The sequence below is a fragment of the Macaca nemestrina genome, chromosome 15, assembly GCF_043159975.1.
Source record: "Macaca nemestrina isolate mMacNem1 chromosome 15, mMacNem.hap1, whole genome shotgun sequence".
In the NCBI taxonomy this organism is placed as follows: Eukaryota; Metazoa; Chordata; class Mammalia; order Primates; family Cercopithecidae; genus Macaca; species Macaca nemestrina.
Genome location: NC_092139.1, coordinates 36,636,737 through 36,654,093, shown reverse-complemented (window position 1 = coordinate 36,654,093; position 17,357 = coordinate 36,636,737). Strand labels below are relative to the sequence as shown.

The 17,357-nt window shown below is 40.8% G+C and overlaps 1 protein-coding gene across 10 annotated transcripts in view; it reads right to left on the bottom strand.

Annotated features, from left to right (window-relative positions):
- Window positions 1-17,357, bottom strand: part of LOC105481608 (protein tyrosine phosphatase receptor type A) — a 162,500-nt gene that overhangs the window by 56,367 nt on the left and 88,776 nt on the right. For 6 of the 10 annotated variants that reach the window (XR_987047.2, XM_011741318.3, XM_011741317.3 and 3 more), the window contains 3 exons: window positions 16,139-16,217; window positions 15,295-15,636; window positions 4,864-4,890 (listed from right to left, as the gene is read on the bottom strand). Coding sequence is in view for 8 of the 10 variants with exons in the window: in XM_011741318.3 (XP_011739620.2) it covers window positions 4,864-4,890; window positions 15,295-15,636; window positions 16,139-16,217 (448 nt within the window). In the remaining 2 variants the exon portion in view is untranslated. Of the gene's footprint in view, window positions 1-4,863; window positions 4,891-15,294; window positions 15,637-16,138; window positions 16,218-17,357 lie in introns of those variants that run through there. The other 4 variants (XR_011613481.1, XM_011741320.3, XM_071079579.1 and 1 more) reach the window with 1 other exon arrangement.

The window sequence follows — 17,357 nt, the reverse complement described above, 5'->3', positions numbered from 1 at the left end:
GTCAGGCATGGCGGCTCATGCCTGTAAACCCAACACTTTGGGAGGCCAGGGTGGGAGGATTGCTTGAGGCCAGAAGTTTGAGACCAGCCTGGGCAACTTAGCGAGACTCTGGTAGAGTCTGTCTCTACCAAACAAACAAACAAACATCTGATTAGCTGGGCATGGTGGCGTATGCCTATAGTCCCAGCTACTTGGGAGGCTGAGGCTGGAGGATTGCTGGAGTCCCAGAGGTCAAGGTTGCAGTGAGTTGTGATAGGCCACTGCAGTTCAGCCTGGGCAACAGAGCACGAGTCTGCCCCAGCCCTGCCTCTAAAAAAAGAAAGGCTAAATAGGAGAACTGATATAACTGAAAACCAAATTAGTTGTATGAAAGAGCAACTGTCCTGGAAGCTCCCAGAACACAGAGCAATAAAAGATGAAAAATATGACAGCACAGAAAAGAAAGGAGCTGGATAGGTCCAGGAGATCCAATACCTGTGCAACAGGAGAGTCCAAAGAAGAAACCAGTAAGAAGGGAGAGAAATAATACAAGAAAGTTCCTGAGTTATCAGGTCAAAATAAATAATCCAGTTTGTGGAGTAATACTGACAAAAAAATCCTTACATCTAGATGTATTCTTAAAACATTCTTAAGTTCTGGGTTGAAATCAACCAACGAACCACAGGCCAGCCTTAGAAAATTATTTCCAGGGCACGGGGTTTTAGGGTGCGACAGACCTGAAGTTCAAATTCCTACTACCCTAACTTACTAGTAGTGTGATAATCTCTTAGAATGATGTATGAAATGGTAGAATAGCACCCTCTACCTTTTAGAGGTAATGGGAGATTTAAAACAGGTAACATTTGCAAAGTGTCTGACATGAAGGGAAGAGATTGGCTTTGGCATCCACAAGTTCACACACTAGTAGAGAACCTCAGTCCAGCTTCCTACGCTCAGGCAGTTCTTTGTCTAGAACAGGGGTTGACAAACTGTAGCCCAAATTTAGCCCGCTGCCTGTTTTTGTAAATAAAATGCTATTGGAACATGGCCATGTTCATTCATTTACATACCATCTATGGCTGTTTTTTTTTTTTTTGAGACGGAGTCTCTCTCTGTCGCCCGGGCTGGAGTGCAGTGCCCGGACCTCAGCTCACTGCAAGCTCCGCCTCCCGGGTTTACACCATTCTCCTGCCTCAGCCTCCCGAGTAGCTGGGACTACAGGCACCCGCCACCTCGCCCGGCTAGTTTTTTGTATTTTTTAGTAGAGATGGGGTTTCACCGTGTTAGCCAGGATGGTCTCGATTTCCTGACCTCGTGATCCGCCCGACTCGGCCTCCCAAATTGCTGGGATTACAGGCTTGAGCCACCATGCCCAGCCTATGGCTGTTTTTACATTACAAAGGCAGAGCTGAGTAGATGAGATAGAGACAGTATGGTTACAAACCGAAATTGTTTCAACCCCAACTTCATTCTAGCAAAGTTTTACTTTCTAGATTCAGGCCAGGGAACAAGCATAAAATGAAAAAACACTAAAATGGTGTTCCGGGACAACAGATACCTACTTGCTATAACTTCTTTCCAAGAAAACAAAGGGCCATATTAATTGAAGGGCTCACAAGTAAACAGGTAAGTGACTTAACGACTTCAGACACATGCTGGTCAACTACGAACTAGTCAGTGAAGGAATAGCCATAGTCCTATAACCCCAGTTCCTATGGCCCATTTACCTATTGCCACACTTTTTGGTACAAGTATTTTATCAGATCTCAAAGGCAAGGTTGTAATGTTTTAAATGTTTCCTATTGGCTCTAAAAACAGCAATATTCATTGGATTGCCTCTAGAATCTAACAACTGGGCTGAGCCCAATCACTGTTTTGAGCCAAATTATTCAGAAACCTAAAGTTCTCTTGTCCATCTATCTCTCCTAAGTCCTCTGGAATATCTTTCTAAAACCATCATCTGACTATGTGACTTCCTTACTCACCATCATCTTCAGGAGATGCTCCAACTCCTGAACTCAGTGGACCACCACACCCATTCTGTTGAGGCCACCTCCGACCACTCCCCACACCTCACACATGTCAACTGCACACAGATGCTCAAACATATGACTTTGCTCTTTCATGTCTCTTTGCTTGTGCCCTGTCTGGTGTGTCTTCATTTTCCCCATTTGCTATTTTAATCTAAATTCCCCAAAGCTCATCTCTGTGCCTCCTTTCCACTCCCCAGATATAATGAGTCTTCTGAGTTCCCTCAGCACTTTGTGTGATATATCCAATGGCATGTAACTGAATAGCCTTCGGTTCCTGATGTTCACGTATTTCCTCCCTGAGACAGGGAAGCATATGCATATATATATATATTTTTTAAATATATTTTTTTTTCTGGAATCCTTGATGCCTAAAAGGCACTGAACGTAAAAGGTACTTAGAGAAAGCCATCATAAACTCATAATAATAATGGCACTATGATAATCCCCACCCTTTTTTTTTTCTTTTGAGACAGAGTCTCACTCTGTTGCCCAGGCTAGAGTACAGTCACGCAATCTTGGCTCACTGCAACCTTCATTTCCTGGGCTCAGGTGATCCTCCCACCTCAGCGTCCCAAGTGGCTGGGACTACAGGTACATACCACCATGCCTGGCTAATTTTTGTATTTTCAGTAGAGACAAGGTTTCCCCATATTGCTCAGGCTGGTCTGGAATTCCTGGGCTCAAACGATCCACCTGCCTCAGCCTCCCAAACTGCCCTAACACTCTTAAAACAAGAATGTCAACTCTTTCTAGACTTAAGTAGTAGCTCGAGGACTACTTCTTTACAAATATTAAGATGCTGAATTTTTTTTTTTTTTTTGAGACGGAGTCTTGCTCTGTCACCCAGGCTGGAGTGCAGTGGCGCAATCTTGGCTCACTGCAACCTCCGCCTCCCAGGTTCAAGCAATTCTCCTGCCTCAGCCTCCCAGGTAGCTGGGATTACAGGTGCATGCCACCATGTCCGGCTAATTTTTGTATTTTTAGTAGAGACGGAGTTTCACCATACTGGTCAGGCTGGTCTTTAACTCCTGACCTTGTGATCTACCCACCCACCTCGGCCTCCCAAAGTGCTGGGATTACAGGCGTGAGCCACTGCACCTGGCTGGAATACATTTTAAAAATAATATGCATGAGAAAATAACCAGTTTTCTGGACTTCAGAAGAGGAAGAAAAGTTGCCCTCCCTCTCATTTCTTTTTGTTTTGACAATTAAAACATCAGACCCTACTGTTCAAAAGCACCCCAAAGACCAGTGCATAGAAACATGTAGCCCCTAATTAATCTGCATAAGACATAACCACTTATCAAACCCATTATAACACAAATATTTCCAAACAGCTGGCTTATTTATCAAAAAGCATTTGGCTTAAAATTAGAATGTGATATCCAAATTTATAGCAATACTTCTAAAGATCTGTTCTGGTAAAACTGTCATTAGATTTTGGGACTTCAGAGACTGCTGAGAATACCGATGCATTTTCAGTCAACTGACTGGAATCATACAAAATTATTTTTTGACTTAAGAAAGGAGATTTATTACATTAATAGTCTTTACATATGCCACAATTAGCAATAACCTAGGTAATTAAGGTAATTTTATTTTTTTAATCACAACATGGAAACTACTTAAATATTAGGTAGGTAAAATAGGTATGATATCTGGGGCAAGAAAAGGCTGAATATTATGAAAATATATACTAAATAGAGGAAGGAGTCAACGGATCTTATGTTTCATCTGGAAGTCTACCACTTTGACTTCTGATTTTATTGTAAGGCTGGTTAAAAGAACAGTTTTAGGGAGCATATAAATATCTACCACAATAAAACCTATTTAAGTCTACATTTGATAGAATCTGGCAAGTGAATCTGAATAGCAAAGACACTGTATTCATCCAATGTTTAGTTCCCAAGTTTAGGAAAGTGAGATCTGGAAAAGTGAGGGAAATCTATACACAGTATGGTAACTTAACCTCACTATTCCTTACCAAATACAATGGCAGATGGACATCACATAAAAGATCAGAGTACCCACTTTTCTGACTCAAATGCTCCCTACTTAGTGGGACTTCATATGCCTTCCAGTGTTCCACTACTTAATTACACAGGGAAAATAGTGTATGGTTAAATAATGGAATCAGACAAAAACTCAAGTCTGATTTGATAAAACAGAAAATTATGATAAAAATACTGCTTCAAACAGTAACATTTTAAAAACTCAAATGTAATAATCACTTCTTAGAATGTTACATGATCTCTTTCTCTTTCTCTCATGCTCTTTGATAGCAGCCTTACTGTCATTCTAGGCAAAATGTGCCACACTTCTGCAGACAAATAGCTACTTTTTAGTGACCAGGGACTCAGCAGTCCAGCTTAAACCTCAGATACAACATCTCAGGCCATAGACACTTTACATTAAAGGGCTGAAAATCCTTAAAATCCATATAAAGCCACAAAGGGTTGACATTTTATAGACTAGGGGAAAAACAACACAAAGAATGTTTAAAGGGAACTGTGGCCTAGAAATCAGAAGTAACTCACCGTATAGAAATTATGACCTAATATCACCAAAAAGTAATGTTAACAAGGTGACATGACAAAGTAAGATATATTTTGTTACTTGTTAAAATACATCATAGCTGTTAGAATCCATAGTCTATATTAAAAAACATACTGAATACAGTACTTGTTTCCATTTCTCTTCTCTAAGAGATTAACACGGAAATAACTTAAGGGAAAGTAAACAAACAACACAGCCACAGACGCACACGGTTACCACAGACTATGAGCAGAGGAAATAGATGAATACTGTACACTGTGTAAAAGCAACAACAGATACAAGGTGAGCAGCTCACCTCTTCTGTCCTTCGAGTCAGAATTACCTGTGTAGTAAGTAAAAAATAGAAACATTCATTCAGGTTAAAGAAACACATTACAATTCAATTTAGAGTACAACAAAACAAGCTCCAGGATTAGGAATGCTTTCCTACATGAGGCATCCTCCAACAACTGGGAAACAAGACTGCCCAGATTCACTAAACTTTGGACAGTGGTCTGGCCTTCTCCCTGGGTACACAAATAGTGCAGCATCAATATTCATAAAAAGTATGAGAATGCAAAGAGAACACATGTTATTAGAGGACTTTATGTCTTTAGCTATATTAAAATTCAAGAGGGAAAATTAAGTAAGGATATAAAAGACCAAAATGGTAAGTAATAAAATCTAATTGGTATATACCAAACTCTACACACTAACAGAGAAAATTTTCTTTTCAAAGGCTAGTAAAATATCCACAGCCCTTATAAACCCCAACAGTAGAAACAGTACAATATTCTTTTGTCCCAATGCAATAAAATTAGAAATGACAAAGTAAGAAAACACTTGAAAATAAAAATCAAAACCAAAATGATGTGGTAGATCACCTGAGGTCAGGAGGTAGAGAACAGCCTGGCCAACATGGTGAAGCCCCGTCTCTACTAAAAATACAAAACAAATTAGCTGGACGTGGTGGCGGGTGCCTATAATCCCAGCTACTTGGGAGGCTGAGGCACGAGAATCACTTGAACCCAGGAGGGGGAGACTGCAGAGAGCTGAGATCATGCCACTGCACTCCAGCCTAGATGACAGAGCAAGACTCTATTTCAAAGAAAAAAAAAAAATCAAAACCAAAATCAGGCAGTGGCTCACGTCTTTAATCCCAGCACTTTGGGAGGCTGAGGTATGAGAACTGCTTAAACCTGGGAGGTAGAGGTTGCAGTGACCCGAGATTGCACTACTGCACTACAGAATGGGTGACAGAGTGAAACTCCATCTCAAAAATCAAACAGATGGCTGGGTGTGGTGGCTCACACCTGTAATCCCAGCTCTCCTGCCAGAGACTATATTTGAGACTCCTTTGTGCTAGATGTAGTAATGTGATGAATTCTAGCCAACGGGATGTGAGCTAAAGCAATGTAACTTCCAGGTCACATCTTTTGGAAAAGAAATGCCCTCTATTCCCTTTGTTCTTCCTTCGCAGTGGTTGCAACTAGAACCCAATGGTGAGAACTATCACTAACCAAACAGATAAGGGCAATACTGTTAGGATGGCAGGTCCACAAGAGGAAAGGAATTTGGTCTCTACTGAAACGAAGGCCCTGCCCACCTCTGGAATGTAACTAGGGAGAGACAGACACCTGGGTCTTATTTAAGTCACTGAATTTTGGTATCTTTGTCAGAGCAGCTTATAGCACATCCTAAAACAACTACCTATAGAAATACCTATGGAATGTAGCTAAAGATGTGCTTGTGCAAAATTAACAGGAAAGAATGAAATTAAATAAAGCACACTCAATTCAAGAAGATAGAAAAAGCACGAAATAAATCTAAAGAAGGTAGAAAGTAAAAATGAATGAAATAGAAAAGTTAAAAATAAAAGGACTATAAATGCACACAATAGCAAGTTCTACGGAAGAAAAAAAGGAACAAACCTATGAAATAAATGGTTATTCAGCCTAAACAAAAAAAAAGGAGACATAAAATAAACAAAATTTAAAAATTAATAGCTCTGTAGGCTACTATAATAACCACAAAGGAGAACTTTTCCTCATTCAAATATATTTGAAAACATGAAACGGCCAGATGTAGTGGCTCACACCTGTAATCCTAGCACTTTGAGAGGCTAAGACAGGAGGATCACGTGAGCCCAGGAGTTCGAGACCAGCCTGGGCAACATGGCGAAACCCCATCTCTACAAAAAAATACCAAAAATTAGCTGGGCATAGTGGAACACGCCATTAATCCCAGCTACTCGGGAGGCTGAGGTGAGAGGATCGCCTGAGCCCAGGAGGTGGAGGCCACAATGAGCCGAGATCATTCCACTGCACTCCAGCACTGGGCAACAGTGAGACCCTGTCTTAAAAAAAAAAAAAAAGAGTATTTTTTAGTGTAAACTTAAATCCTTTTCATGTAGCAAAACAAAACACTAAAAATTAAAACTTATCAAAAAGAATACACACACAAAGGAAACACATAGATCAATCTCATTTGGAGATAATTTGTGAATATCTAGACAGAGAAAATTCTAAACAAAAGAAAAGGAAAACAGAAATAATATCAAACAGACTGCAACAGCTTGTTACAGGAATGATACAATATGGTTGGGCAGCCTTGGCTCACGCCTGTAATCCCAGTGCTTTGGGAGGCTGAGGCTGAGGACTGTTTGAGGCCAGGAGTTCATGACCAGTCTGGGCATCACAGTGAGTCCCTGTCTCTGAGAAAATTTAAAAATTAGCTGGACGTGGTGACATGTGCCTATAGTCCTTAGCTACTCAGAAGTCTGAGGTGGGGTCTGCTTAAGTCTGGGAGTTCAAGGTTACAGTGAGCCATGATCGTGCCACTGTACTCCAGCCTGGATGACTCAAAGGAAAAGACTTTAAGCAAAGCAAAGGTCAACAGGAAAGAAAAATTAAGAAGATTAAATAATTAATTCAGAGCAAGACTCTGTCTCTAAAAAACAAATCAATAAAAACTGGCCGGGGCTGGGTGCGGTGGCTCAAGCCTATAATCCCAGCACTTTGGGAGGCCGAGACGGGCGGATCACGAGGTCAGGAGATCGAGACCATCCTGGCTAACACAGTGAAACCCCGTCTCTACTAAAAATACAAAAACTTAGCCGGGCAAGGTGGCAGGCGCCTGTAGTCCCAGCTACTCGGGAGGCTGAGGCAGGAGAATGGCGTGAACCCGGGAGGCGGAGCTTGCAGTGAGCTGAGATCCGGCCACTGCACTCCAGCCTGGGTGACAGAGCGAGACTCCGTCTCAAAAAAAAAAAAAAAAAAAAAAAAAAAAACTGGCCGGGTGTGGAGGCTCACGCCTATAATCCCAGCACTTTGGGAGGCCACGGCAGGTGGATCATGGGGTCAGGAGTTCGAGACCAGGTTGGCCAACACAGTGAAACCCCGTCTCTACTAACATACAAAAAATTAGCCGGGCATGGTGGTGTATGCCTGTAGTCCCAGCTACTCGGGAGGCCGAGGCAGGGGAATCACTTGAACCCGCGAGGTGGAGGTTGCAGTGAGCTGAGATTGCACCACTGCACTCCAGCCTGGCGACAGACTCCATCTCAAAACAAACAAACAAACAAACAAACAAACAAACAAACAAACAAACCTAGGAACAGAATCCACTACAGAAACAGACCAAAAGAGAAAAAAATCATTCAGATCTTGCTCATTGATCCTGAACAGGCAACTGGCAAAATTTAACATCCATTCCTGACATAAATGCTCATTAAATCCTGAACACAATAAAATATGTTTATCTCAACTCAAGAGTCAGTACCACATATAATGAAGAACCACTGAAAGTGTCCTCCTTAGTGTCAGATACAAGAGAATGCTGTCTGCATTTACCAACTGCTTAACTTTGTTCTGGAGGTATTCATCAATGCAATTAAACAGAAGAAAAAGAAAGTTCTACAAATTTGGAGGATATATGCAGAAGAGATGACTTGAAGCCATAATAATTAATGAAGAAAATTACTTCAACACTAAGAGAGTTTAAGGTGGCCAGTACAAAATGTCTCTACAAAAATCAGTAGCCTTCATATCCCCAACAGCAGCCAGTCAGAAGATATGATGGAAGAAAAAGCTCCATTTATAATAACAAAAACAGAAGATTTAAAAAAAAACACAGACTTCAGAAAATGGAATATATTGCATTCTTGGATAGTTAGACTCAACATCTTTAAGATGCCATTTTCTCTGTTAATCTACATATTTAACATGATCAATACAAACTTTTTTTCCTGCTAAACAAGTTGATTCTAATGTTTATAGTAAGAATTGCTAACAAAATTCTGAAAAATAAAATTAACAAGGAATGACTCATTTTACCAGATATTAAATACTTTACAAAGTTACAATTATTGAGACAGTGGGGCTTTGCACATGGACAGAGAAAAAGATTAATAGAAAACAAAATGAATGTTCCCAAATAAATATGAAGAGGTAAATAAATATCTGAATTCAATATATAAGATGGGTGGCATTTCAAATCAATGAGGAAAAATAAATTATTAAGGGGTATTGGGACAAGTTAGATATTTGGGGAAAAGCAGATCCATAGCTCACACTCTGCATCAGAATAAATTCGAGATAGACCTAAGTGCGTGTACACACACACACACACACGTGCGCGCGTGAAACCATAGAAGTCCAGAAGAAAATTATTTTTATAATCTTGGAGTAAGGAAAACCTTCCTAAATATGACCCAACTCCTAGAAAACTTAAAATAAACTGAGAAATATTTAAATTAAAAAAATTAAAAATAGCTAACGGTATCTTCTGCAATGCAGAAAATCTAGATGACCACCTAGGGAACAATATTTGCAGGTTTACTATAGACAAAGGACTCATTTCCCAAACGTACAAAGAACATCTACAAACGAGTCAGGAAAACCTTGACACCCTAATAAAAATGGGTAAAGAATATCAACAAAGAATGCTCAGAAAAATACATTTAAATGATCTTTTAAATTACACAAAGTTGCTCAATCTCAGAAAATGCAAATTAAAGTTACACTGAGATGTTATTTTTCACCTGTCAGATTGGCAGAGATCCAGAAGTTTAACAATTCACCACACTGAAGAGAGTTTAGAAAAACAGGCACTTCGACATACTGTTAATAGGAATAGACTTCCTAGCAGAGGGGATTGTGGCAATATCCATAAATTTATAAATGCACACTTAAAATAATTTATCCTACTAATATTCTTATATGTGTCTGAAATGACAAACTGTATTGTTTATAAGAATACTCTGAAAACAATCTTAATGTCCATTTATAGGGGAAACTGGATAAATATATTAAGGTATATCCTTCAACACAGCAGCTCTTTACCAAAACAAAGAACAAATATGACAGGCTAACTGAAAAAGCAATATGCAGAAATCAACTCAGCATATTTATTACTTATATTATAAATGGAAAAAATGAACATATATGCTTTTTTTTTTTAAGGATTTTATTTATTTATTTATTTATTTATTTATTTATTTATTTATTTATTTTTGAGACGGAGTCTCACTCTGTCGCCCAGGCTGGAGTGCAGTGGCCGGATCTCAGCTCACTGCAAACTCCGCCTCCTGGGTTTACGCCATTCTCCTGCTTCAGCCTCCCGAGTAGCTGGGACTACAGGCACCCGCCACCTCGCCCGGCTAGTTTTTTGTATTTTTTAGTAGAGACGGGGTTTCACCATGTTAGCCAGGATGGTCTCGATCTCCTGACCTCGTGATCCGCCCGTCTCGGCCTCCCAAAGTGCTGGGATTACAGGCTTGAGCCACCGCGCCCGGCAGGATTTTATTATTGATTTATTTTCAAAAGGTATTCTAGGCTGGGCACAGCAGCTCACACCTGTAATACCAGCACTTTGGGAGGCCGAAGCGGGCAGATCATAAGGTCAGGAGTTCGAGACCAGCGTGGCCAACATGGTGAAACTCTGTCTCTAATAAAAATACAAAAAATAGCTGGGTGTGGTGGTGGGCATCTGTAATCCCAGCTACCCAGGAGGCTGAGGCAGGAGAATTGTTTGAACCCAGGAGGCAGAGTTTGCAGTGTGCCGAGATTGCGCCATTGCACTCCAGCCTGGGCAACACGGTGAGACTGTCTCAAAAAAATAAAAAAAATTTTAAAAAAGGTATTCTACTTTTTTACTTGTCACTGATTTTTTTTTTTTTTTTTTTTTTGGTTGATAAGAGTCTTCAGTCTCACTCTGTTCCCCAGGCTGTAGTGCAGGGACTTGACTCACTACAACCTCCACCTCGCAGGTTCAAGCAATTCTCATGTCAGCCTCCCAAGTAGCTTGGATTACAAGTATGTGCCAATACGTTTGACTAATTTTTTTTATTTTTAGTAGGTAGACAGAGGGTTTTGCCATATTGGCTAGGCTGGTCTTGAGCTCCTGGCCTCAAGTGATCCACCCATCTTGGCCTTCTAAAGTGCTGGGATTACAGCAGTGAGCCACCTGGCCTATTTATTTTTGAGATGAGGTCTCCCTCTGTTACCCAGACTGGAGTACAGTGGTGCAATCACGGCTCACTGCAGCCTCAACTGCCAGGACTCAAGTAATCCTCCTGCCTCAGCCCTAAGTAGCTGGGACCACAGGCATGAGTCATTAGGCCCTGCTAATTTCTAAATCATTTGTAGAGATGAGGTTTTGCTATGATGCTTAGCCTGGTCTCAAACTCCTGGGCTCAAGTGATCCTCCTGCCTCAGCCTCCCAATGTGCTGGAATTACAGGTGTAATCCACTGTGCCTAGCCGGCCTTTGTTTATTTTTAAAAGGAGAAAAAGATTCAAAGCAAAGATCAACAGGAAGGAAAAATTTTAAAGATTAAAGAATGAGGCCAGGCGCGGTGGCTCACGCCTGTAATCCCAGCACTTTGGGAGGCTGAGGCAGGCGGATCACAAGGTCAGGAGATCGAGACCACGGTGAAACCCCATGTCTACTAAAAATACAAAAAATCAGCCGGGCGCGGTGGCGGGCGCCTGTAGTCCCAGCTACTCAGGAGGCTGAGGCAGGAGAATGGCGTGATCCCGGGAGGCGGAGCTTGCAGTGAGCCGAGATCGTGCCACTGCACTCCAACTGGGGGACAGAGCAAGACTCCGTCTCAAAAAAAAAAAAAAAAAAAAAAAAAAAAAAAAAAAAAAAAAAAAAAGAATTAATTCAGGATACATCCAATATCCAAATAATAAGAATTTGAGAAAAGAAAAAAAAAAGGAAGAGGGGGAGAAGGTTTCAAAGAAATGGGAGAAAATTTTCAAAAATGCAAGATCAAGGCTCCAAAGGGCCTATTAAGTATCTATAATAATGAACGAAAAAGACCCACATCAAGATACATCTCTGTGAAATTTCAGGATACCAATGATAAAGAGAAGATCCTAGAAAGCATACAAATAATTAGGAATTAAGATAGCAGTAAAATCCTTCAAACCTAGTAAGCAGGTGTCAGTTAGGGCAATACCTTAAAAATTCTGGGGTAAAAATATTCCTCGAATTCTACGCACAGCCCTAAAGATATTTTTAGACACATAAGGTCTCATGCAATTTGCCTCCCATGGACCCCTTTTCTCAAGAATCTACCGAATGATGAGAGGAGACAAGAAAGAAGACAATATGGAAGTCAGGAAGCAGCAGCAAGGGGAATTCCCAGAATGACAGAGAAGGGAAATCCCAGGCTGATATATCTGTGCAGTAGCCCTAGAGATCAACAAGCCTAGACTGGAATAAGACAACGTAGGGCTCAGGAGGAATTTCTAGAGGTAAAAAAGAAATAGATTATCTAATAAATCTCACTTTGTAGAAAGCTGTTTTGAGAGGCTCTGGAGAGCATGGTAAGAATTGAGTAGCAGTAACTTTGTTGAGACATAGTCTCACTTTAGTCACCCAGGCTGGAGTGCGGTGATATGAACACAGCTCACTGAAGCCTCAACCTCCTGGGCTTAAGCAATCCTCCCACCTCAGCCTCCTGAGTAGCTGGGACTACAAGCACATGTACCCATGTCCAGCTAATTTTTGTATTTTTTGTAGAGATGGGGTTTCATGGCCGGGCGCGGTGGCTCAAGCCTGTAATCCCAGCACTTTGGGAGGCCGAGGCGGGTGGATCACGAGGTCAGGAGATCGAGACCATCCTGGCTAACATGGTGAAACCCCGTCTCTACTAAAAATACAAAAAACTAGCCGGGCGTGGTGGCGGGCGCCTGTAGTCCCAGCTACTCGGAGGCTAAGGCAGGAGAATGGCGTGAACCTGGGAGGCGGAGCTTGCAGTGAGCCGAGATCGCGCCACTGCACTCCAGCCTGGGTGACACAGCGCGAGACTCCGTCTCAAAAAAAAAAAAAAAAAAAAAAGAGATGGGGTTTCATGATGTTCCCCAGGCTGGTCTCAAACTCTTGAGCTCAAGTGATCTGTCCACCTGGGCCTCCCAAAGTGCTGGGATTACAGGTGTTAGCCAGTGTGCCTGGCCTGACTAAACAGAAAACTAAATAAACAAAAAATAAGGCAATTATTAAATCCAGAAAAAAAATTGTACAAGAAAGAAAAACAATCCATTTATATTTATAGCTCAGCAATGAATATTTCATAATTATAATAATATACATCAAATACTGATTTAATAAAAAACTGTAACTGTTACAGGAGGACTGGTAAAATCGTGGTGATAAGTGGGATATGGGGTTTAAGACCATGAAATTCCCATGTGCAATAATGGTTTGTTGTGTTTTACTCATCTTGAATGAATGCCACTAGAGAAATGTAGTCTCAGTCTCCTATGACATGAAATGTCAATAACTAGACAATAACTAGATTCTTAGCTGTGGCACAATTTGGACCTAAGTCAGTTTATGGAAAACTAAGTTCCCTATAAGCAGAGTGGAAAGACCACAAAAGTGAGAAATAGTCCTAACTTGTTAGCCTTGAGATCTAAAGCAAATCACTTAACCTCTATATGCAGTCTGAAATTAAGCATCTGTTAAAAGGAGATGACTATCCATGGTCATGTCACAGAACTGTTAAATGAAAGACAGTACAGAATAGAACATGGGCTGTCCAGTCAGTCAGGCCTGTGTTAGTCTCTACCTTTTCCATTCACTCATTCAGTTTGTACAAGTTATTCTGCTTTTCTCCCTAAGCAATGGCCACAACCCAACATTTTATGTTGTTACTAACATTTCAAAAAATTGTATGTAACATTAAAAGAATAAACATGGAACTGGATCATCCATTAAAACAAAACAAAACAAAACTAGTGGTGGCCCGCTAAAGTGATTTCATGAATTGTGTCATGACCTGTACATTGAAAAACATTCCACAAACTACAGTTTCATCATTGTAAAATACTTTCACCTATAAAACATAAAATAGAACTTACCTCACAGGATTATTCTACAAAACTCTTAGTACGATGCCTAGCACACAGTAATAACTATGACAAAACTACATTAACTTTAAAGCACAAAGCGAGTGTCAGACATTACTTGTCTGCAGTCCTCTATTTCATCAAGAATAGTGAGATGCCATCTGCATTAAAGGTACCTTCACATATTTCACTGGGAACTATCAGAGCAATAATCACAACAATACTAACAGCTCACACTTAAAAATAGTGCTTAACCTGTGCAGGCATCTTTGTAAGTGCTTTACCCATATTAACTTGTTTAATCCTAATATCTCCTCTATGAGGTAAGAACTATTACTATCACTTATTCTTGTTTCACAGACAGACAAACTGAGGTAGAGAGATCAAGTAAGCCAGCTATGCCATAAACATGACTGGTTTATGGAAGAGCTGGGATTCAAACTCAGTGTGGTACTGAAGACTGCCCTCTTAACTGCAAATGCTGTCTTGTCTTTACGGTAGAAAATATGGGGAAAAGCTGGCAAGTGAAGGGTCTGAGTTATAAGGCATAGTAAAAGATATCACCTGTAGTAACAAATGAGAACCAACTGAGCAAACAGTTCCTGAATGTTCCCCATGAGCGAGATGTGATTCTGCTTAGGGGCACTCACCATCTAACTGGGAAGAAATTAGAGCCAAAGGGCTGGGGAACACAGAACAGGAAAGAGTGATTTTTGCTAGAAAAGGGATGACAGTTACATTTACTCCTCCCAGAAGCCCTTTGAGGGTCTCTCTAACCCTCTTTTACAGACAAGGTACCTAAGGTTCAAAGAGGTCAGAAACTTGTCTTACCTGTCCTGGTCTCAGACCCACGTCTCTGATTTTATCCTTGGGACTACTGCTTCAACCTGAGGCCCTGAACAACTGGCACTGCAATGTAACCATTTCCCAGAGCCTCTCTAATGACACCCCTAGCCACTGGCCTCCCACGCCATATCTAATTGTCATGGACATCAATATCCATTCTCCTTTCCATGGTCTCCATGGATCCCTCCCTTTTCAAACCTAATCTTATTACTCATTCTCTGTGTCTTTTCATCTTCAGTCTCTTGCATCGTCAATGAGCTCCTCTCTTTCTCTTTTTAAGCCTTCTCTACCTTTAAACACATTTAAGTCCTCTCAATCTAACCAGGATCCCACCTAGCAGCATGATATTCTCCAGAATCTTTCTTCTTTCCTCTTCACTCATGCTAACCAGATATGCCTAAAAATTTCAAATATAGGTTTCATTACTTCACTTGAGCAATTTTACTTATTTGAAGAAATTTTAAGGCTAGGAAACACAAACAAGGTAATAAAAGGATGAATAAACTCAAAGAGCAAAAGAATAAAGAGAATCATCTCTAGTACCTGAAGGAGGGAAAGCTTCTGGAGTGGTTGCTGCGGTGCTGGAATTCCCCTCCCAGGGTTCTGTTCTGGCATCCGTGAACTGGTTATCTGGAAGCCACGTTTCATTTGGTAAAATTGTAGTGCCTATAGAATTGGTGCTTGCTGTTCTTGTGGTCCCATTGTCAGAGTCTGAAGAATTGACAGTGGTCAAATAGGTGGGTCCCAGAGTTATATTTGGGCTGAATGTTGGTGCCACAGAAAGAGAAGTTAGTGAAGAAGTTGGATTTGAAGTTTTGGCCTCTTCTTTAACTGGTTCTGCCGTTGATGAGTTAATTAATCTTGTAATTCCTACAGAAGGTGCAACTACAAACACCAAAAAACAAGGAAATATCACATGAAGAATGTGAGGCTAAAAAGTTGTGAGACACAAAGCAGCAAGCCTTAATAAACTCTCAAACATATGGAGACCAAGCAAAGACCAACCCCCCAATACCCACCCACCCGCTATGTTTTTATTTAATGCTGGACCTTTCCTACCTCCTCCAAAGGACTGGAGAAAGACATAAGATTTTTCACTTAGTTCCTCAGAAACCATGTATAGAGTTGTAAATATCAACAGTTTATTTTACTTTTCAGGAAATAACACATAATCTCTTTGATTTATTTAAAGCAGTTGTATGTATGAAAAACAATGCTGAGCATTCAATACAATTCCAAGATTTCTGAAGACACCTATTTTACCATCACTTCGAATAAAATTTTTCTATTCCTTTCTTCAAATACCATCTTGGTTTTCAAATTTGGCTCATTAAATGTGAAAGCAAAATTTCATTTCAAATAGCAGCCTTATCAAATTACAATTTACCTGTGGTAGCATTGTTGGCACTGACACATATCAGACCACTGCCGAGCAGAACAAGAGTGAACCAGGAATCCATGCTCATCTGGAAAATAGGGAGCCATGTTAGATGAGGTCCTATATTATCATGACTATGTCTGAGCTGGTCACCAGAAGAGTATTCTGGATTTCCAAGCTATTAAAATGTGTGTCTAAACCAATGATCTTTTGGGGTCCTGATATGAATGCTTCCTCAGATATCCAATAACTAAGTCTTTATAAAGATTGACTATCCCTTATCCAAAACGGCTGAGGACTAGCAGTGTTTCAGATTTTTTTTTTTTTTAAAGAGATAGGGTCTTGCTCTATTGCCCAAGATGGAGAGAGTGGTATGATCATAGTTCAGTGCAGCCTCTACCTCCTGGACTCAAGTGATTCTTCTGCCTTAGCCTCCTGAGTAGCTGGGACTACAGGCATGTATCACCATGCCTGGCTAATTTTTAAAATTTTCTGTAGAGACAGAGTCTCACTATGTTGCCTAGGCTGCTCTCAAACTCTTGGGTTCAATTGATCCTCCTGCCTCAACCTCCCAAAGTGCTATGATTACAGGTGTGAGCCCCCACACCCAGTCCCTAATCCAAATTTTGAATCCAAAATGTCCCAGTGAGCATTTCTTTTGAGCATCATGTCTGTGCTCAAAAAGTTTCAAATTTTGGAGCATTTCATATTTTGGAATTAGAGATATCCAACCCGTAAAAATAAAAATAAGTCATAATAGGACTCCTTTTTTATTTTTTTTGAGATGGAGTCTCGCACTGTTGCCTGAGCTGGAGTGCAATGGTGTGATCTTGGCTCACCGCAACCTCCACCACCTGGGTTCAAGCGATTTCTCCTGCCTCAGCCTCCCGAGTAGCTGAGATTACAGGCATGTGCCACCATGACTGGCGAATTTGTTTGTATTTTTAGTAGAGATGGGGTTTCTCCATGTTGGTCAGGCTGGTCTCACACTCCCGACCGCAGGTGACCTGCCCACCTCAGCCTCCCAAAGTGCTGGGATTACAGGTGTGAGCCATCGTGTCTGGCCCAAAAAACTTTTTAAAAAAAGTCACCTGTGCTAGACTGCAGCTTTGTGGGTGAGAGCTAGGGAGCAGTCCCTTTTAAAGATCCCAAGTTGATTGCTAGGTGCAGCTTTACAGTTTTCAGAGTGAGAAGTATGGAGAAGGTAGGCTGACTGCACTGATGTACT